At 31.9% G+C, this 23907-nt stretch overlaps 3 protein-coding genes across 5 annotated transcripts in view; 1 reads left to right on the plus strand and 2 right to left on the minus strand.

The window, feature by feature from the left end:
• Positions 1–387: 387 nt before the first annotated feature.
• On the minus strand, positions 388–4888 carry LOC139525494 (deoxyhypusine hydroxylase-like). Its single transcript, XM_071320877.1, has 4 exons — positions 4519–4888; positions 2345–2421; positions 1704–1950; positions 388–889 (listed from the first exon to the last, which is right to left on the minus strand). The coding sequence occupies exons 1-4, from the start codon at positions 4799–4801 to the stop codon at positions 579–581; spliced, it is 918 nt and encodes a 305-aa protein (XP_071176978.1). The 5' UTR covers positions 4802–4888; the 3' UTR covers positions 388–578.
• Positions 4871–15885, plus strand: LOC139525488 (guanine nucleotide exchange factor C9orf72-like). The gene is made up of 9 exons (XM_071320864.1): positions 4871–4972; positions 7462–8498; positions 9255–9362; positions 10139–10267; positions 10745–10861; positions 13003–13202; positions 13870–13927; positions 15036–15145; positions 15638–15885. The coding sequence occupies exons 2-9, from the start codon at positions 7941–7943 to the stop codon at positions 15795–15797; spliced, it is 1440 nt and encodes a 479-aa protein (XP_071176965.1). The 5' UTR covers positions 4871–4972; positions 7462–7940; the 3' UTR covers positions 15798–15885.
• Positions 15886–20582: 4697 nt separating this feature from the next.
• LOC139525501 (SCO-spondin-like) overlaps positions 20583–23907 on the minus strand; it is a 43125-nt gene continuing 39800 nt past the window's right edge. For all 3 annotated transcript variants that reach the window (XM_071320915.1, XM_071320889.1, XM_071320906.1), the window contains one exon: positions 20583–23404. In XM_071320915.1, the coding sequence (XP_071177016.1) occupies positions 23331–23404 (74 nt within the window). In that variant the 3' untranslated portion in view covers positions 20583–23330. The remainder of the gene's footprint in view (positions 23405–23907) is intronic.

Genomic DNA, 23907 nt, shown 5'->3' on the forward strand with positions numbered 1-23907 from the left:
ATCACACGGTATGGCTAACATATACAAATGTTGATACCAAATTACAGAAAGGGTGGATGTGTAGTTCCTGAGAAAAATGTGACGAAAATTTTCAACTTGGCTATCATGTGTAAAATCATACAAGTGTTCGGTAAACAGGAAGTTGTCAAGTGATGAATCTGAAAACGCATCACACGGTATGGCTAACATATATAAATGTTGATACCAAATTACAGAAAGGGTGGATGTGAAGTTCCTGAGAAAAATGTGACGAAAGTTTCATGGGACGGACTGACTGACGGACGGACTGATGGACGGACTGACGGACTGACAGACAGACAGAGGTAAAACAGTATACCCCCCCTTTTTTAAAGCGGGGGTATAATTTTAAAGCGGGGGTATAATTATAATTTAATCTCTGAAATAAATTTCTTCATTATTATTAAACCACAATCTTAGACATGATCAAGTTAAGTGTAAGTGATAGCACTAGTGAGTTCTAACCAGCTGTAGTCTTCACAGAAGAGAGCATGACAGATCACAATTCTTCTAATAAATTATCTTCCAATCATATCAGCTTGCTAAAATCCTAACCAGTTCTAGGAATTTAACTTTGTTAATGAATCTGCATACTGAAATTCTTTACTCTGTTCATATTCAGACATGTCTAAAGCAACAACACAACTTTCTTTAACCACTCTCTCTTTGTCCTGTAGATATTGCTCTAAAATCTTCGTACATTCTTCAGTAGCTATAGCCCCTAAGGCCTCAGCACATTCATGTCGTACCATGGGATTCTCTTTCTCGTCACAAAGATTTTCTTTTAGTTCTTGTACACATGCTTCATGTTGCATTTGACCTAATACATAGGCAATTTCATGTCGGAACAATGCACTTGAACATTTTAGTCCTGAAAATAATTTCAAACGGTTAGAGTACTGTAGGATACTAGTTTAATTTTCATTTTACAAATTTCTTTAAATTAACCCATGTAAACATATTTCAAATTTAACAGAATTCATGGCCAATTTTAACGGTTTTTTTTAACACTAAGTTTTTACTGGTAACTTATTCTGCAGTATCATAATAGTAACATTGTTTGATGGCACCATTATTTGTGTTTTATATGCACTGTGAACTTGAAATAAATAATTCTTTACAAGAGTCACTCCTTTTTCAGTTTCAGCAAAATATATAGTTTGAGATATCTCTTTAAAGGTGTAAGTCTTAGAGAACAAATAGAAACCATATCAAACATGTTTTAAAAATACAACCAAGTAAGTAACCTCATTAGCTGTTGCTTTCAATGGTATGTATAATGTTATTTAAAGAGTTTTGTGTTGATGGTAGTATATTCACTTCTTTTAAGACTCTGAACTTTTTAAGTTTGGCATATAATTTTTTTGTACATAAACACTTATATAAATGTATCATTGAAGATCATATTATGTTGACCTCTAGATAATAACCAAATATGTAATGTAAGATATTTAAATGTGAATCTGTCTTTGAAATGTATAGCTGACTTTGCAGTTGCAAATTGTTGATGGCTGTACGGGGACCTTTAGTTGTTAATTTCTGTGTCATTTAGTCTCTTGTGGGGAGTTGTCCCATTGGCAATCATACCACATCTACTTTTTTATATTATATAGATACTTAAGCTTGTACCTTATTTTTTACAATAATTTTAATATTTAATTGTTATAACCAAATAGATAATATACCTTGAGCCAAAGCTTGAACAGCTTCTGTTGTTCCTATATTCCTCAGAGAAAACATAGCTCTGTATCTGTGAAATAAAGTTGATTTTTCGTCCAGTAATTGTGTTTTTAAATTGTTAATGTCCATGTTTGTTGATGGAGGTGCTGGATCAGTAGAAAAATATGGATTCTCTGATAATTTCTCCCTTTCTTTATCTTCACTTTGAAGCCATTCAATTCTTTCTAAAGCAAGCTGACATGTTTCTGCAACCTGATAAGATGTAATAAAATTATTACAATTATAATACAAAATATTTTTTTAATAAGATGTATGCATATTTGTGAAGACTTTCAGAATCATAGATACTGATATGAAAATATTTTTAGATGCAGAGATGAAAAGAATTTTTAACAGAAAATAAATTATTATCAATATGATCATATAATAATATTCAATATTTATCAGAATTTCTTTCTGTTCTATTTTGAAATATACATAAAAAAAAACACAAACAAAAAAAGATTACATAAGTGTTTCTTAATCAAAAGAGATTTAAACATATACATGTATGAGAATCTGTGTTCCAGGAGGTATGAATCTATGATTCAATAAATGTATTATTTAGGCTTAAGGTCTATTTTGAAAAATAATGATCAAACAATACCTCTATGACACTATCATCCTTATATTTTTCTAAGATTGGAACTGCATCTACACAACCAATGGCTCCCAACGCTTCACCTGTAAGTTTAAAATTATAAAGAATATTAATTCAATCAACCACTTCTTCAAGTTATACATATCAGTGTGAAATTTAGGCATTATTCAATAAATTCTGGTTCAAACTTCAGTCTTAATAATGTGATATCTTATTTTATCTGGTGCCAAAATACAGCTGATGATAATATTCTTGTCAATTATCGAAAAAATGTATATATTCATACAAAATGTAGACAGTTACTGACTGATGAAATTTTCACTGTCCATGAATTGGACACTGTACTCTTATATTTATAGTAAAGACAACCTGAATCAGAATCAATTATACTCTCTGTTGAAGCAGTGTAGCTACATGTACATGTATGCAAAATACATCCGAGAAGAAAATATGGTTAACTGAATTATATCAAACCAAGGACTTATATCTGTAGGTTACAATACACCATTAGATTGTATGGGTGCAGCCATTTTATGAGCATAACATGATATTCAGAATTAAAAGTATGACTAATCCTGATTGGTTGATATGTGCGCCTGTTAGTTTTTATTATTAGAGACTTCGTGCATTCTGCATTATATCATAGGCCAAACAAATTATTTTCCTTAGCCCTAAAGGAAATGAGACGTCTTTTCAACGCTAGGACGAGACAGGTTTTTTTAAGTGCAAAATTGATAGGCATGGGAGATATTAGTACAAAATACTTTAAGAAAGGCAATGCGAACCTATATTTTTGGGACCAAAAAATTCTGTCCAAATAACTTTACTGAAATTCTAGCAAGGTTTTGTTAAAAAATCAACTTTCTAAAGTCTGTATCTCAAAAAAGGCTATCATTGTCGCCTACGGGGAAATTAATTGTTTATTACAATCTGTACATGAATTAAAAAAAAATTATAATCAATGGGAGATAACTCTACTTCAAAAATTAGTTACCAGTACAAATGATAAGTACAGTGGTTAAAGTGATCAAAGTACAAAAACAAAAAAGGCAATATTATCATTTTATAAATTGATTTATTAATGTAGGTTTAATTCTAATTCTTAACTTTTAAACATCTCATAGTCTAAATTTATTCTTATCATGAGGATTTTTTCTGATTTTGCTGCAAATCAATTCCTTATTCAGCCTGTAAAACTATATAGTCAAGAATATTTCTCATATCAACTTGTACCTTTGAAACCATGAACAAGTGTATTTTACACAGAGAGCATCATACTTAACACTTGCCATATTCAGTTACCATTTAAAGTTTATGAAAAACATTTTGGGTCACTTTTACAACAAACTTGTTTTCAAGTGTTATTGACAAACACTATATCTGAAAAGCCTGATTTGCTGCACATCTTTGGACCTTTTCTGTGGAGTTGATATTTTTGGTTGATAAATGGTCCGAGTCTGAGAGACAGTGTAATAGTAGGCAGGTTTTGGTCTAAAAGGTTGTTGGTACACATGCATTATGCCACTAAAATGTTTCTTCAGATAAGACTAAGTGTAACATGTATATTAGACCTCAACAAACATTTATACATTTTTCTGGGTTCTAAATTAAAAGATGTATTTACTCTTATGAGTTTATAGCTGAATTTGTTATGATTGAATGATCATTAAGCCTAGGAAGTAACTGTTGTGTGAGTGTCAATACAACAACTATTATTGTAATATATTGAGGGAACTTATGTAATTTGAATGGTATTGGCAAATAAAATAGACATGTCTATTTTGTGGGTCGTACAATGAAATGGGGGTACAAATGTACATGTACGTACCTTCATGACATTGAAAGAACAGTAAAAATTCTGGCAATATTTGAAGAATGACAGTAAAATTTAATCCAATTTGATGATAACTGTACCTGAAAATGACCGTTTGATGCCTGAAGGTGAGGGCATTAGTACCCTCTATTAGTATTATATACACCTTATCCCTAATCCCAGCTGACCCGCAGCCGCTTGAACTTTTGATGCATACAACAATCACTTTTCCATTGTGGCGTCAGATATTTTGTTTTGTGACGTCAAATGTTTACGGGAACCTGTGTGATATCCAGTAATGGCGAACAAATAGCGATAAGGTATATTAAAATTAATAATATAAATCATGTATTTTACTTTTTAGTACCTGCTTCATGTCGAACCATTGGTTCCTGTTCTGTATTTTCTAAAACCTCCACTAGTTTAGGAACAGCATAAGGGTTTACCATTTGACCTAAACAATAAGCTAGTTCATGTTTGAGAAGAGCAGACGAATCTGAAAAGTTATTGGAAATGCAATCAATCGCTTGTTTACCACCTATATTTTTCAGTGTAAAAAGAGCCCTAAAACGTTCTTTCAGTGGTCTAGAAGGGTCAGATAAAACATTCCCTATTTCCTGTACATGCGAATTCGGAGTTTTACAGCTCATTATTATTTCATATGTTCATAAGAGCCAGGTTACACAATCACACGTGCACACAGCAGATTTTTATTTATCCGGAAGTGGACTTTCGGATTTCTGTACATTCGGAAGGCCTTGTTATTTTACCATTCCAACAATTATCCAAGTTTGTTGGAACTTTCCAGTGTCATCACTCAGGTAGATCTCTAAATTCTCACTTGTTTACATCCTTAAAATATATTCAAAAGTCCTGAAACTTTCTTCTTCAGACCATTATTGAAACCTCTGCTGTTAACATCTTGTGAGATCAGCTGATTACAGCTGTTGTTCTCTAACAGTCTAAAACAACCACACTCAAACCAAAACATTGTTCATAAAACTAAAAGTTGTTATTTTAAATCACAATCGATATATATAATTACTTCAGCTGTTATAAAATTATTATTTGTGTAAATTTATTGTTAATCAATTGCACAGCAACATGCATGCATTCAACACTTTTCTTAAATATAGTCTGCGGGGCGTAAAGGGTGGGTATCTGCATGGAAGAACTCGAAATAACATTGCCATTTCACGATGAACAAACAATTAAAAATGTCTTGCACATGGATCTTTTTACTGATTTCACGAAACACTGTGAAAAATGAACCTTTTTCACGGCTGCACATGAATTAAAAATGGCAATACACGTTGCACAAAAATAACCCTTTACCACCCTCGTCTAAAGATCTTATCGGTACTTAGATGTGAACTACTCACATCATACAACAATCATTTTCCATTGTGATGACATCAAAATTTTACAGGAACCTAAAATGTGATATGTCTTACATGTTACAAGGCAGACAAATGATGATATTGTAACGTATTTTCGCAAACCGGTGAGAACCTTTCTAACCAACCAAACCAACCATCAGATCAAACAGACACCAACAACGAACCAAAAGAATTTTACAGGAAATATAAACACTCAAAATTATTACTACTACTGCCACTGCATTCTGCATATCATATAAACATAGTTGCTAGGATCGCCTAAAGTCCTTTTTATGCTTGTGTGTGTGTGTGTAAGACGTGATGTTCTGAAAGTAAACACAAAATCACTTCAATTGTATAACAACTTTTATTCACCAGGCATCATATAAATAACAACTGGAACAAGAATTAACCGTGAGATATAAATCTCTTAAAGCAGCAATCAACAATTAGTTATCAACATTCTGTATAGCTTAGACGAACAGATAATACTCAGATACACCGAAAAGCAACATTCAAGAAACACAGATCCTATAGGCAACTCTCCTTATAGATAATACTACACAAATAAATAAGTCATAATTTTTGTAACCCTTTTTCTATATTATAAAAATCTATTAACAGCAATGCAACTATATGAAACAAACGAACACGCTTGCCAACTTTACACACCTTTCTCCTATTGAAAGTTTTAAAATTCATTATTAAACTTTATTCTCAAAACTTATATCTAAGAAAACAAGAAAACTATTACATTTCTGCCTCCGTTCAAAACTGGAAATTGGAACAATTATATGAACTACATAAATATTTATATTGCATATATATTGCAATTCTCAGGAACTTAAACTGCTGCTTTAGAAAAACTGTATCTTGAAATTTTTGAGACACGTGAATTAAGCTACTAGCCGGCGGTAGGGACAAGCTGGAACTGACGTAAAATACTATAAATCTTACGCTAGTGTTGTTATTTTGAAATTCCAAATATTGGTAAAATCTATGACCTAATAAGGAAACTTCCATAAAAGGCAAATATCTTTGCACTTGACGTCTAAGAAAATGATGTCATTACAGCCCTATTACTTTAAAAAGGTGTGCAACATCAGTGCAAAAATTGTTCATAAGTAGTTATTACTTAAATCTAAATAAAACTCCCATACTCTACATAAACTTTACAAGAAACACTTTAACATTTATCCCTGTTTCGAAAAACATACAAAAATATAACTACAACATGTTCAGTATAGTCTAAAAATTATACGATTTCTATTGACATTATATTTATAACAATACCTGTTACTTCCAGTAAAAGGGAAAGTGAAAGTAACGTACAATTGATCAAAAGTTGTCGGTCAGAAAACACATGTTTTCTGTCATTCTGAACATACAATATTAAAATGATTATACAATAAATAGGTAATAATGAAATAAAATACACACATTTACTGCTATAATACAATAATACAAAATACAGTTTGCAGAAATATAGAAAAAACTATGTAGACACTATCAATAAAAATTTAAACACTGATACCTGTCAAAATCGTCACAATATATAAGGTCTTTTGAAGCCTTATTGTCTACTAAATTATGTCTTGTCATTTTAAATGTCATCACAGTCAAAAATTGTTATAGCCTTTCAAAACATCATATTTTATTTGGACTATGTTGACAAAGTAAAGGATATATACATTTATGTATTAAACACAAATAAGATATCTGTCTGAAAATTTATAGGGGTACATTTTTAAGGTGCAAATTGCAGGTACAGTAACATATCATATTATGCTGCAGTTCCAGGCTGAAAACTACTAGAAAAAGTGTAAACATGTTAATTGTGTATTAAACTGCACCAGATTATCATTATTCGTCTGAAAACTATTTTTTTACTGAAAAAAACCTGATCAATTTGTTATACTTTTTGCTTACAGCTCTCGTCATACACCTTAGACCGTCTGTAGAATGTTAAAGGAGCTGACAAAAAGGTGAATGAACATAGAAGCAGTTATGAGACAAGACTGGTCAACAGAGATCTTGGATCGTGGAAGCATTATTATACTTTTTGTGAACTACACATTCTTTGCCATTGTTTTTCTGATTTTTCTGCTGTTTGTTTTGTGTTTTTACCAAACTACATCAGCACCATCTGATATAATAACATCGTTGCTACTTGTAGCTTTTAGTTTTCTCATTGCTAATATTGTTATAGCAGACTATGTGGTTTATGTTTTAAAATCAAACAAGGAATTAAAACCTATATTATAAATTTTGAAATCCAAAAAAAGGAATTAAAACCATAAAGATACAAAATGTATATCGAAGACATGGATATAATGATAATATACTTCTAAATAAAAAATTAATATTATGCAGTTATAATTGAATTATTTTTGTATATTCATGTTTTAAAATGACAAGTGAGTTATCAAAATCCCGGAGTTTAAAGATAGTGAAACGACCAAATGTAGACATAGGAATTATAGAAGTGAACACAAAAGACAATCTTGATATCAATAAAGAACTATCCGGAAGTCTTTCCCCAACGACACCATCATCAAAGTTTTCTACATCTCTGATTAAAACATCACATGACAGTATTATCGATGGAATATTTCTAAGTCACTGGGACAACATATTAGGACCTAGGATTGATCATTTATGGACATTTCCTAACAAGCCCCATTACTCTCATGTAGTTTTAAAGAAAGTTTGTAGCCAGTCACTAAGCGGAGAAATTTGTCGTGAATTTGACAATTGTTTTATTGATTATAAGTTCTTTTCTAATGCTGACGATGGAACAGTTGTACCAGTGTTTGTATTCACAGCAAACACGACGATGGGACCAGCAGTTCATTCTTTATCACTTATTATAAACAAATGTGATCTTACATACTTCTTACAAATACAGCATCTAGTCATCAGATGTATGGAGAGACTGGTTGGCAAACTGAGGATTCTCCTACACAAGGTTTGATACATTTAGAATCAATAAGCATTTTACACAAATAAAATTGATGATATTTCAACCATTAGATTTGATGAAACTGCTCTTACATATTACATGGATTACCTAGCATCTGTTTTCAATGTAGAATGCCTTTAACTATTTACTGTGGATTCATTTATTTTCGTTGAAATCAATTTATTTGGATGTCTGAAAATTTGCATATTCTTGCACATTTGATTTTGTGGTTTTGCAAATCTCTGTATACAAAGCTTATTAAAAATATGGAATTCATGGTTCTCGAAATTGAATGAATCAACAGTACAAAGATATGTGTATCCTCACAGTACCAAGGGAACTGTACTTTCGAAATCATAGGTACAAGAAAATCTGACAATTCCATTGCAAAAATTGAAAAATGATGCAAAGACAATCAAATCCACAGCTACATGTACATAGAAAACTAATTGATCAAGCAAACTCACCAAATAAACATTGAATATATAACTTATGAATTGAAAATATCCCTATAGAACCACAGTGGTAATGGAATTGTAAGGACAGGAATCATGATAAACATGCATCTTCAGAAATTGCTTAGAATGGCTTCATGTTCTTGTACTAATTTGAAAAAGTGTACAACTTTTAATGAAAATATTGCATGTTGTCATGCCTAATACAGTTTTGCATGCTTGCATGTTATCTTTGAAAAAAGCCTTATACTTCAACTACTTCAGGAATGTAAATTAATTTTGTTTGTACTAATTTTTTGCTTTTCAGCCATCTGGTCCTGCTAGTGATATCCTGGATTCATTTTTCATTCTGAATGATGATTGTATTAACTGCCTGACGCTGATCAAAACCAATGCTTTACCTACTAATGTTAAGGTTTGTACTTCATACTCTTATTTGAAGGTAATAAATGTATTAATTGTGTGTAGCAATCTCAGTTTAATATTCCCGTAAAGGCGAGGTTAAATTAGAGCAACATTTTTTTTCTAAATGCAAAAAAGTTAATGTTTCCAAACATTGATCACTTATAGTTCTTTTACTGAAAATCTGGAATACTAAAATTGTAACCAAATAAGAATAAACACATAAATAAAACTTATTTTCCATACCTTATCGGAGCTTGATTGTGAAAGAAAGTGATTGCCATGAAATAGCCATTGTTTTCAAATAAAACTATTTATCAATGTTTATGCTATATTTATAATTATAAATACATGCAACAAAAATATAAATATAAAAAAGAAGATGTGGCATGATTGCCAATGAGACAACTCTCCACAAGAGACCAAATGCCACAGAAATTAACACCTATAGATCATAGTATGACCTTCAACAATGAGCAAAGCCCAGTACAGTATAAAAATGTGTAGTGGACATAATAACAAGTTTTCCTTATATTTCATATTTTGTTTTATTACTGTAATTTCAAAATACTGTTTGTAATTGTTGAACAATGGATTGAAATGCAAGATTTATTTTAAAGAAATGTTGCATACAATTGATGTTTTCAAAATTAGATTTTTGCCCAACCTGACCTGTCACATTTTATTTTTTATAACTTCATTGCCAAAAAACTCTGAATTTTAAGTATTGTTTAAAAATCATACATGTGTTTATATAATTTATATAATTTTTATATAATTTCTTTTCAGCTTGGAGAAACCTATTTTTGTCCATCTCATACATTAGAGAGAGAGTTTCTACATAATTGTATAGCATCACATTTAATGACCTTTGGTAAAACCCTAGTTATAGGTGACAAGGAAGAAAATATTAATGCTGTAAGAATTATATCTTTTACTATGACTTTATGACCTGTTGCAGTTCATTCAAACTATTGACCATAGCAGTTTGAACTCTAAACTGATGAAGTAACTGTGCTGAAAGAGACATTAAACATCAATCAATCTTTCAAAGTACTGATTTCTTTAATACAAGTGTTAAACTTTTTACATCAAATTATCAGATAATCTTGTAATAGTTTTAAATATTTAATTTTTGTAACCATTTAGAGATGTTTCATTTGTAGTACAAATATACCATTATATGATGCCTCCGGGTGCGGGAATTTTTCGCTACATTGAAGACCTGTTGGTGACCTTCTGCTGTTGTTTTTTTCTATGGTCGGGTTGTTGTCTCTTTGGCACATTCCCCATTTCCATTCTCAATTTTACATTATATGATGCCTAACAGATAAAGTTTAATTTTTTACTTATGAGTGCTTTGAGGCTAACATTATTGTAAATTTGATTTTGTAGATGTTATATACACTGTGTCTATTTAATACTGAAGAAGAAAGAAAATGTTCATTGCTGTATAGTGGAGAAGAGAAAATTACATATCATCATGATCTTTGGTTACAGGGGATGATACGGGTAAAGTTCTACGAAAGATGCTTCTGTTAATAATAACTCTGTATAGTGTGGGTGAATAGGACATTTGCTGTAAAAAAAAATTATACCTCAACATGAAAATATAATGGGTATTACGTTTAAACCCTGTTGGTCAATCAATAATTTAGTTATTGTTATTTTTTTTTTTTTTTATGAATTGACTTTTGCTTGAGTACTAATGGCTCCTAACTTGCAACTGATGTAATTAGATATAGGAAGATTAGGTATGAGTGCCAATGAGACAACTCTCCATCCAAATAACAATTTATAAAAGTAAACCATTATAGGCAAGGTTTAAGCTAGGATTTTGAAGGCTTTAGTCACTTTTGCACACTATTAAATTCAACCTATTTTTGTGTAACAGCAAGGGACCAAGGATGTATATTTCTAGCTTCATCTTTGACTTTGTCAGATTTTAAAGGACTTTGGTATAATTGGCAGTTATTGTATAATTTGACTGGCCCTTATTATGAAAGATTCTGACATGGGATCCGGAAAATTAAATTAACAATTTCTCTTCAGTTAGTTATATTTTTTTTAAATAAGGAATCACAGCAGAAATTTACTTGCAATGATTATCTCACTGCATACTCATTATCCTTATAAAACGTCTAAATCAATATTTGAACATCATTTCTATTAAGTTGGAACTGAATAAAATCCATTTTGAACGAATGTAACGATTGTAAGGAGGTTGTTTACAAATCAAGAATAGCCAATAGATCACGTTTTCTACTTTCGGTTTTAAAATGAAATGAAAACGGGAAGTGACACGTGGGTAATAAATTTAAAACGAGTCTGGATTCATCATGAAATTATCATTTTTTGATTTAAATTCCTTTGGTAAGAGATATAGGTGGCACGGAAGTATTTGCATTCCAGAATTTAGGTTGCTCTTTTGTGTACCCTACTTAGGTTAATGTATCTAAACAGTGTGATTGGACAAAAAATACAGTATCAACTGAACATACTTTCCCAAACTGAGGGATGAATCAGGTGTAGAAAAATATGAAATAATTTTACATACAGATGAAAATGATTTTTTTTTAATTTTTTAAAATTTTGTATTCACTGCACCATAAAAGACCTAAAAGTACTAGTGGCGTTAGGTTTTTAAAAATAGCAAAAAAAGTAAACGGTCATGATACATATTCAAATTCATTTCTGAATAGTAAAATGAAAGTTCTTCAGTTAACTGTGAATGTAGAATTTTTTGCAGTGTTAGAAAGTGGTGAAAATTCTAAAAAGGCTATCATTATCCCTTATGGGCCAGGAAATACTGCCGTGCCACCTATATATTTGTCTCTCTCATTTAATTGGTACTAAATGATTTCGTATTTTACATTTTTGGTGTCTATAAATAGTCATAGGAATATTTTACACCGTACAGGAAAAACATGAAAACATTTTTGAATAAAGTTCTATATTTTAAATGGAAATTGTCTAAAGTTTTTGATGAAAATTTATATCAAATATGACGAAAGTGCGTTTGAGTGACGAATCTACGACATACAAACTTCAAATTGTGATCGTTTGAGAAATATTGAAATGCGAACTGTCCAGGGGGAAACAATTTTGATCAAATGACGAAACTATATATACTCCTGGATGCTGAAATGCATACTGACTGATTTTCTTGGGGAAAATAATTATGATGGTCAATTATGAGGTTTATTGGTAATTAATGGATTATATAAAAAAAAAACCGAGAAACAAGAAACACTTATAAATTACATAAACAAACAACAACTACTGTACATCAGATTCCTGACTTAGGACAGGTGCAAATATTTGCAGCGGGATTAAGCGTTTTAATGGTACCAAACCTTCTCCCTTTCTGAAACAAAAGTATAACATCACAACATAGAAAAACACACGATAAAATTGCAGGACATAAGTAAAAGCTAAAAAACAAGGTTGTACAAAGATGGTCAACTTGGAAGAATGGTTGAAAATTGCCCCTTCAAAAAGAGTTTTTGTGTGGGGAAAGAATTTTTTTTATGCAGGTGAAAAGTGGGGGTATATTTGATGCCTAAGAATTGCGTTATTGATTGAAATAAAATATATAGTTTTGATATTCAACAGATATTCACATATCTACATTGTCTTCTTAATTTTTACAGAAACCACATCAAAGAATAAAACTACCAGTACATGAATTATTGTATAGCAAATATCCATCAAGTGTAATAGACATAACAGCCATGGATATCAAACAGTCTCCACATTTCTCTGACCACATGGTACATAGTCATAACGCACAAAGAAATGAACTACTGTCTATAATGGGAGGAGAAAACACAGTCATTCCACACCCTACAGGGTAAGCGCATATTAAGTTACTTCGAGAAGCAGATACAGGGTGCTTATACATGTACACCATGTTTATTAACACCAAACACAGATCAGATTCGAATTTGGGTGGCGTCATTTCATCCTTCTTGAGTTATGTCCCTTTATAAATGAAAAATATACTAAATTTGTCAATTCCTTTACCAAATTTTATACTCCTACACAATGCTTATTACCAAACACAGATCGAGTTCGAAAAGGGTCACTTTCTTTCTTGAATAATGTCCCTTTTAAATGGTAAAATTTGTCATACATTTACAAGCAGGGACATCTGTGTCCCATCGACACAGGTTTTTTTTTTAAATTTATTTGTCATGATATAAATAGCTCAGTTCAAAGAGAGTCAAATATTTTGTTAACAATTATTTAAATTCATGTTAGATAAATAAAGGAAGGATATCCAATGCAACCCTTTTGAGAAGCAAATGCCTCACTATTTTGATGAAATCCATGGAGAGAGTGTCTTTATTGACTTTCCTGAAATACAACAAGAGAATGAAATTGAATATGATGAAATTATACCTCAAGAGAGTGAAGTTATATTTAAGTAAACAAGCATTTATGTAATTTAAGTTTAAAAAGTTGACTTGCTTCAATTTCATAACTATTCACTGCATATTTCATGTTCCATATTGTAGTGACATCCTAACTTCAGTTTCCTATACAGAAACACTGGTACACAGCCTTCTAGAAGATGTAAGTATACTGTTTCTGGGCATACAAAAGTGCAAGTTTCCTTTGAAATAGGGGGAAAAGTATATAGTAGAGCCTAACCAATTTATCAATCAAAAGTCTATATAATTCAGATAGCCTAATACCCTATGCATCTGTTGTCAAACCGCTGTGATGGTCTTGAGGGTTTCACCTCAAGTGTGGGAGGTCGTGGGTTTAAACATAAGCTAGGTCAAATTGAAATTGGTATTTGCTGCTTCTATGCTAACCACACGGTATAAAGGAGCAAGAGCAAAGACTGGTATGCTCAGAGTCAGAATAATGTGGGTAAGGTTATTTGTCATCTTGCAGACTGTTACCTTGTGAACAAGCATGTTGGTCTAGTAAAAAGTAGGGCTAATATTCATATTACACTAACATGTTCTCGTCCTGAATATGCTAATTAATTTGCCATCATCATCATTATCTGTTTGTCTGTTTCAAATTTTTGTGCTCTTTAACTTTAAAATCTCTTATGGTTAAATAATAAAACAGTTAACCTCGGATGGTAATTAATAATTCTCTATACTATAAATCACTCATCAAAGGTAGTAGGCTATTAAATTTGTACGCCAGAACACACAGTTTATCTTTTAAAAAAACTCAGTGATGCTCGAATGGTATAAGTTAAGGCCATATAAAGTATTCTGTTGAAGAGCATTAAGGACCCAAGAAATGTTTATGCCAACATGTTGTGATTTTTTTTCAAACTAGATTATCATAATTGTTACTCTGCTGTCATGATGAAAAAAGAATCCCATTCTTCTACTTGTAATGTTAGTCTCCAATCATATTTATTGATAATATCTTAATATATAAAATAAGCATATGGTATGATTGCCAATGAGATAACTATCAACCAGAGTTCAAATGACATAGATTTAAGCAGAAATGGGTGGAGAGTCGTCTAATTGCCAATCATACCACATCTTGTTATTTTTGTGCAGTTAAGCTGCATTATGCGAGCACCCTAGATTTGTGTTCTACCCAATAAATGCTGAAATACTTGTTATATAAAGTTCCACATCTTCTTCTTTTTATATAAAGTTAAAGGTTAAGCATTTAATTTTCATATAAGTTTATTATGTTTCAGCTTGACAAATTACCACCTACTTGTGGCGTGAGGGAAGCATTTATTTCACAGTTCATGAGGACAATCCATATGAAAGCTTTGTGCCTTATCAAGTATTTGGAGGGGGAAACGTAAGTTATTAGTTATACAATTACTGTCCTTTAAAATGTTGGCCCCTTATTTCTGTGTAAACCGTTAATTTGTTTTGTAGAGTTAGTTTGATAGGATTTACTTGTGATAGATCAATGATATTTTGTAAAAAGTCTCATTACTATCAGTACATATATGTTTGACATTTATTTTAAGGCCCTGCTCCTAGGTCATGGTCCCTAGACATTGAACAATTAGCAAATTTTAATGTTATGTTTTCTGCTATAGTTAGTTTGATAAGAACTACTATTAACAGAGCAATGGTATTATGTATAAAGTTGCATTACCATCGTTAAATCTCAGTTTGTCCACCTTTTTTGAGGCCTGGCCACAGGATCATGGTTCAGCCTCTTTTAATTTATAAGCAATGTTGCTGTCCATCAAATTGTCTTTTTCTGAATATTATGCCAACAGGGGAGGCATATCTCTGTGTCAACATATCATTTTAAGCATACTTCACATCTTTGTTTCAGGAATAGTGGTGTTCAACCGTTTAGAGGAGGAATGAAGAAAATTCGGCATGACCTATGTTTGCCTGCAGATGGAGATTTAATGATAGTACTAGCAGCTGCTGAAAAATTAAAACCAGGACTATATTGGTTCATAATGAGAGAACAGACTTATGTCTACTAATTCCTTCTATGCATTTGTATCTGTGATATGGCAGGTCTTTTCTGTCAAATGTTCAAAAATAGATGAATAAATTATTTATATTATGAAACTTCACTTTGTTCACTTACATTTTCATTTAGTACCAAAAGATCAGTATACTTGGTTTTACCCTAGTCCTTTTTTCTCCCTCAAAAATGTACTTTTCCACCAATAAACTTTAGCTATGGAAAATGGGTTGAAAAACAGTTATCACTCTGATTTGTTTTTGTTTTTATAAGATATTTTTAAAGCAGATGTGAAAGATACCATAGGGATATTTAAATTTATAAGTTAACAAGAATGTGTCCATAGTACACAGATGCTCCACTCGCACTATAATTTTATATGTTCAGTGGACCGTGAAATTGGGGTCAATACTTTAATTTGGCATTAAAATTAGACAGATCATATCATAGGGAACATGTGTACTAAGTTCCAAGTTGATTGGACTTCAACTTCTTCAAAAACTACCTTGACCAAAAACTTTAACCAAAACTTATCTGAGCTTCACACTATCTTTTTCTTTGTTCAGTGGACCGTGAAATTGGGGTCAATACTTTAATTTGGCATTAAAATTAGAAAGATCATATCATAGGGAACATATGTACTAGGTTTCAAGTTGATTGGACTTCAACTTCATCAAAAACTACCTTGCCCAAAAACTTTAATCTGAAGTGGGATGAATGGACAAACAAACAGACGGACGCACAGACCAGAAAACATAATGCCCCTCTACTATCGTAAGTGGGGCATAAAAAACCAACTGACAATGCAAGCCTCTTTGGCCAAGTGGTCTAAGTACATGTAGTTACTACTGTAATCACTAGCCAGTCAACACAGATGTTGTGAGTTCGAATCTGGCTTGTGTGGGTGCACTCAACTCCAATCTTAATTGACTAGGGTTGTCAGTTTTCCTATGGAAGGTCTGTGGTTATCTCATGGCACACCAACTACCTCTACTAATAAAATCTAGCCACCACCAAATAACCAAAAAGTAGGGCTTAAAAGTGTTAAAACACCAACGATAGAGCAGTAAAACTGACATTACCATGGCAAAAAAAAGCAAAAATAAACTTATGGACAAATAACAGTATACAAAGCACAAATAAGAAATCAAAGAATGAGCATAAAAAAAAACCACCAAAAACCAGGGGTGATCAGGAGGAAATCGTTTTATGGAAAGGCACATTCCTCTTTAATAATAATACGGACAAAAATCGTCTGTTTAAACTTATAACATCATCCACTTTACAAACACAACTACAGATCACTACATCATTGACTTTCAGATGAAGAACAGCAATAAAAGAAGTTACTTGGCTTTTGTTTTTTAAATGCACACATGGTGGTCTTGTGTCATGAATTGATACACCCCTCTCATTCATCCAACAAATATTTTGATCACAATATTTTCTTGTACTACTGAACAGAACAGAATGATTTCATACTTGGTCACTAGTGAGGCGGTCTTTTTCATTGAATCTCTAACCCACCTACTTCCTGAGGGGGGGGTAGGACCTTTATCGGGACTCCGGGATCGGGTGTTTTTAAGCTCGAGATTTCGGGATTGACCCTTTCGGGATCCGGGAATTTTTTTTTCGACTTTCAAGACTTCGGGATTTCGGGATCTCGTGTTTTTAAGCCGGGGATTTCGGGATCAGGACCCCTCCTACCCCCTCTCCTTCCTGTTTACCAATCATTTGAATTGTGCAAATTATTTGTTCAATACTACTGAACAGAATGATTTCATATTTGGTCAATAGCTTGACAGTGATGTATTGTTATGGATACACACTTTACAGATCTATCCGTCACCAACTTCTTGCTTGCCAATACTTTGAATTATAAAGTGGGGTATGCCTAGCACAACAGCATGTGCATCTTATTTTAGATAATCACTAATCACAAAAAATGTACAATAATTACTGAATGTATAATACATCATAAGGATAACCAAGATGAAGTTCAAACCCCAACTATCCAGAAACCTCTGATAAGTTTTTATGGATTGATTACCTCAATATCATTTTGCACTCTGCCATTTGTCCAACTATAGATGTAAAGATTTGAATTATGCTCCCATGATGAAACACATTTCTGAATTAGTCCATTACTGTTTGAAACTGAAAGTCAATTTCCTGGTAAACATTCTCAAGACTCAGAGGAATAAAATATTGACACACCATAAAAATAACTTTTATAGTCCGTCAGATTCTTAGTAAAAAATAAAACATCTTTCATTTGCATGTGCTTTATTCTTTTTAATAACAGTGTTCAAACTGAACAAAACAAGTAATAATAACATCAAATACTATTAAAATTTTTGGTAGACAAGAGTGTATTAGTATAAAAAAAACCAAAAAAAAAACATTCAGTTCGAAATTGATCCAGTATTTGATATTTGAGCCAACCTATTGTTTATGGATCTTATGCTTTATAAAGCGTTTCAAATAATTATGTAGAAATTGTTTGAACACCATCAATTCCTTTTATTTGATTTTAAGGGAACTATATAACTGCAACTGCCAAGATCAATAAATGTTATCATATAATTTACAGATGAGTAGATTGATTTGAAAAGTAAGGAAAATAGGGTTGATGTACAGGACAGAAATTATAGGAAACACCCAAGTATTTGAAATAAGCATTCTGTTTTGTGCATCATAAGTCGGTATAGATGCATGTTTACTTTACTACATTGGTTAGAGGTATAGGGGGAGGGTTGAGATCTCACAAACATGTTTAACCCCGCCGCATTTTTGCGCCTGTCCCAAGTCAGGAGCCTCTGGCCTTTGTTAGTCTTGTATTATTTTAATTTTAGTTTCTTGTGTACAATTTGGAAATTAGTATGGCGTTCATTATCACTGGACTAGTATATATTTGTTTAGGGGCCAGCTGAAGGACGCCTCCGGGTGCGGGAATTTCTCGCTACATTGAAGACCTGTTGGTGACCCTCTGCTGTTGTTTTTTATTTGGGCGGGTTGTTGTCTCTTTGACACATTCCCCATTTCCATTCTCAATTTTATGTATGTTTATCACTCTCAAGTATACTTTTTTATTCAGTTGAATTAATCAATGAATGATTGGCTTTTCCAGGAAAACTTGAACTCCCCAGAGTATATACAATGGGACAGTTCATTTTGCCAAAATTTAAATAGTCTGTTCAACACCAACTGATTCTTTAGTCGGAGATTACCCACGGCCCCAGCTTGTCTGGCAAATCAGCCGTTGGACATCAGAGTAATCTCGGACTACTGATTCTTGTGAAAGGTTTTATTTTCTTTGTAATAATATTTCAAATAAATGGGTATTTTACTAATATAAGGGAAATATTTCATCTAGCCCAAGAAACTTAATAAGGGAATTTTAAAATATGTTTTTTGCTCTACTTCAAGAATTGAATAAAACATTCAAATGAAATGAAAAAGGTAAGGGTTCAAAGTTTATCTGTGGATATCTACCAACAATTTTAAAATAACAACTTTATAAATATTCATATTTTGATTAATTGGACAATTCAAGCATCAAAGTGTAATTGCTTAGATATAAAAAAAAGATTTGTCTTGCTAGCATTAATGTAAAAGCTGTGACACAAAAATATCAGGACTGGTAATCAAGTTAGTTCTTCCACAATTACTACGCCCATAGACTACTCAACTCTAAGCACATAAGACTAACAAGAGTGCACACTCTGAAATGTCTCGCCTTCTATACTAATCATTGATATTATGCTGATAGTCCTAAATATAAAGCTTTATTACAACTCACATAAATATTAACCAAAATAACTAAAAATTGACCAATGAACCATGAAAATGAGGTCAAGGTCAGATGAACAATACCAGGCAGACATGTACAGCTAACAATTCTTCCATACAACAAATATAGTTGACCTATTGCTTAATAGTTTAAGAAAAATAGACCAAAACACAAAAACTTAACACTGAGCAATGAACCGTGAAAATGAGGTCGAGGTCAAATAAAACCTGCGGGACTGACATATAGATCATAAAATATTTCCATACACCAAATATAGTTGACCTATGGCATATAGTATTAGATAAAAAGACCAAAACTCAAAAACTTAACTTTGACCACTCAACCATGAAAATGAGGTCAAGGTCAGATGACATCTGCCCGCTAGACATGTACATCTTACAATCATTCCATACAACAAATATAGTAGATCTATTGCATAAAGTATGAGAAAAACAGACCAAAACACAAAAACTTGAACTATAACCACTGAACCATGAAAATGAGGTCAAGGTCAGATGACACCTGACAGTTGGACATGTACACCTTACAGTCCTTCCATACACCGAATATACTAGACCTATTGCTTATAGTATCTGAGATATGGACTTGACCACCAAAACTTAACCTTGTTCACTGATCCATGAAATGAGGTCGAGGTCAAGTGAAAACTGTCTGACGGGCATGAGGACCTTGCAAGGTACGCACATACCAAATATAATTATCCTATTACTTATAATAAGAGAGAATTCAACATTACAAAAAATCTGAACTTTTTTTTCAAGTGGTCACTGAACCATGAAAATGAGGTCAAGGACATTTGACATGTGACTGACGGAAACTTCGTAACATGAGGCATCTATATACAAAGTATGAAGCATCCAGGTCTTCCACCCTCTAAAATATAAAGCTTTTAAAAAGTTAGCTAACGCCGCCGCCGCCGTAGCCACCGCCGGATCACTATCCCTATGTCGAGCTTTCTGCAACAAAAGTTGCAGGCTCGACAATAAAAACCAAACTAAAGTTCAAATTGAATACCCACACGACAGTGCCATGTGCTAAAAAATTTAACTGAGAAACATGTCTAGTCGAGTCGGCCCTGTCGTGCTGAATGGCTATATCCCATGAAGCGCGGGAAAACAACTAATGGTCTATGGGAGACAACTAGAAGTAATTAATTTCAATCTAATTCAGTTCCTTCAAACGGTTGAAATTACATTTTCAGTCAGAGAAAAGTTAAAGAATTTAGGATGGGAAGGCTTAAAATGTCCAATTAATCATTCACAAAAAGTAAATTCAATAACAGTTTATTTATCACAACAATTATGTTTGTCAAATACACAATATATATATGAACAATTTGATATTTTGCTAACATATGCATTATAAATAAATAAATTATGACTCACAGCCAGGGGGGTTGTATAAATCCCTTTTGAAAACAAGCAATATTAAAGTTGAGATTTTTTTTTTTAACTGTGAATTACTGTAACCTTCTTGAAAATTCCTGGCTACTGGCCTGTATATTAATTTGGATTTTTGTCAAAAGGTAAAATTTAAAAGATATCATAAATATTTGATGACCAAGATCCATGGAATTATTTGACATGGAATAATTCATTTATAAAAGACATGAAATATCAAAAGATTAATGGACAACTCTAGTTGCATTTGTATATTGCAAATAATGGTTTTTACGCAATCAATCTAAGAACAAAAGTATATCACTTGGCCCTTTCAAGAAGAAGAATAAATGAAATTTGATATTTGGGACAAGGCCGTATTTGGTCAACTTTCAAAACAAAATCTTTAAAATATGTTAACATTCAAAAGAAAGGGACTAAAAATTGTTGGTTCCAAAAGAAAATATGTAGGGGCAATTTTTAAGTAAATTAAACATGATATATGTTTTAGTCTCATAGGTCATCCGCAAATTGTACCTCCTTGCTTTTTAAAAACTGAGCTGGACTTGCACATTATATCAAACTGAATGTTGAATGTTCATGTGTCATTAGATCAACATATTCACATTGCAGCTTTAAAATAACAATAAAACAATCCACAAAGAACATAAAGTTATTATCAATAATAGCAATAGCATGTTCAACCTGAAAAACTAGAAGAGAGAGCATTTAACTGCATAAAATGTCAAAATTCAAAAGCAAATACATTCAGCGGAATCATTAATTACATTTCATTGCTAATATCTCTGTTTTGCTATTAATAATCAATAATTAAGTACTATTAAATTGAAAATTGTTGTCTACATTGGTGCGGAATACAACATTTAGGGTAATGAAAGACAACATCTATATTGTAGTGTTTGTACCATAACATCGTACTGGACCAATTACATGGAAACCCTCCTCTTCATTGTAAATGCCTGTTTTAATTTTACAAAGAATACATCAGAAAACTATCTAAATAATTCAACATGCCCTTTACTGCTTACGAGGCCCCTAATGGATGTATCTCACAATTTTTGCTAAGTTATCAGATGAGAAAAATGTCACTCTATCTTTATGATGTGTATAAAAATTTTGGTATTCTCTATAAGAGTAGAAATTGATGGTAAGAAATCAAAAATCATTTAAATATTTTCAGATTTAATCAAATATTCAATATAAATCTGCCTGGTATTCACATAATCCAAAATCCCATGAGGAACCTCAAACATAGAAAGAAGTTTGATATATTTTTAACAAGAAAGTGCTTTATCATTTAATTTCAACGCTTATAAATTCTAGCAAAATTCGCTGCTTAAACGAGAGATGCTGCTTCTATATCATTCAAATAATGCAGTAAATTTATACAGCCATAGCATTCAAATATGGAATTGCTTGCGCTATTTGCATCCAATTATTTGTGTGGATGAAAAAAAGTGTACTTCTTGAAACAAAAGATAAAACAATTTGTATATGTAACACTGTAAATAAAACATATTATAAAAAAATGAAAAATTAATAATTTAAATTAAATAAATAGAATAATAACAAATCTAACAAATACATTTCAATATAAGTAAAATGTAAAATATGATAAATAATAATATGATCAAAGAACAATGTACAAAATAAATGTCAACCTTAAAAAATAAATGAAAACTCAAAAATATGTAAATGATCCATTGATAGATAAAAGAGAAATTTGTCAAACTATTTTTCAAGTTAATTTCTAAACCAGCTTTACAAAACTGTATAGTTTAATCTTTTTTAACGAAAATGATAAACACTGAAATTTGACAAATTTGACAAATTTTAATTTATAACTGATTTTCAAGACATTTTGAACATAAATCAAAGGTAAGAATTTGATTGTGCACTTTCTACTAGAAAATATACAGTGCTATATAAAAGGTAAGAATTTGATTGTGCACTTTCTACTAGAAAATATACAGTGCTTTATAAAAGGTAAGAATTTGATTGTGCACTTTCTACTAGAAAATATACAGTGCTATATAAAAGGTAAGAATTTGATTGTGCACTTTCTACTAGAAAATATACAGTGCTATATAAAAGGTAAGAATTTGATTGTGCACTTGCTACTAGAAAATATACAGTGCTATATAAAAGGTAAGAATTTGATTGTGCACTTGCTACTAGAAAATATACAGTGCTATATAGGTGTATATCTAGGTTTAATACATGGTGATATTTTAATGCGCTTTACGGCTGTATATCTAGGTTTAATACAAAGTGATATCTGTATGCGCTACATAGGTGTATTTCTAGGTTTAATACATGGTGATATCTGTATGCGCTATTTAAGATTGGAATCTCCTGTACAGTATATTCTCCCAATGGTAACGACTCCTTCTTCAACTCCCTCATTACCTAAAATGCAGTAAATCAATTTAAGCAGTGCGTTTAAGGTAAAGCAGTGCAATGTTAAGTGGTAAAGATTTGTGTAATATCAACTGTTAATCCTAATTTGATTAATTGATTGATTGTTGTTTGTCTTATGTCCAGTGGCAAATATTTCATACATGTTCAGGAAGAGAACAAATTAACAATTAATAAAAGATGTAGGTTCTGTCATAGTGGTCAGCTGGGATGAAGGGCTGGGGATACATTGTGGATATTTGAAATGCCATTGGAATCAATGGAATGTTGGATAGGGAAAGTTAGTCCTGCATCATACCACTTACAGACCCCTCAAAGAATTGTTGTATGGGTCCTCTACGATTTTCTATGACACTTGACATTGGTTTTAATTTCCTTATTCTGACTGGACTGGCTGCAAATTTATACATCCCGTAAAATCAAATGAACGCCCCACTTTGGCAAGGGTTTTACTGTTGGAAGAAACCGGAATTAAGATTATATTTCTACACTTC

Source organism: Mytilus edulis, chromosome 1 (assembly GCF_963676685.1).
Source record: "Mytilus edulis chromosome 1, xbMytEdul2.2, whole genome shotgun sequence".
Classification (NCBI taxonomy): Eukaryota; Metazoa; Mollusca; class Bivalvia; order Mytilida; family Mytilidae; genus Mytilus; species Mytilus edulis.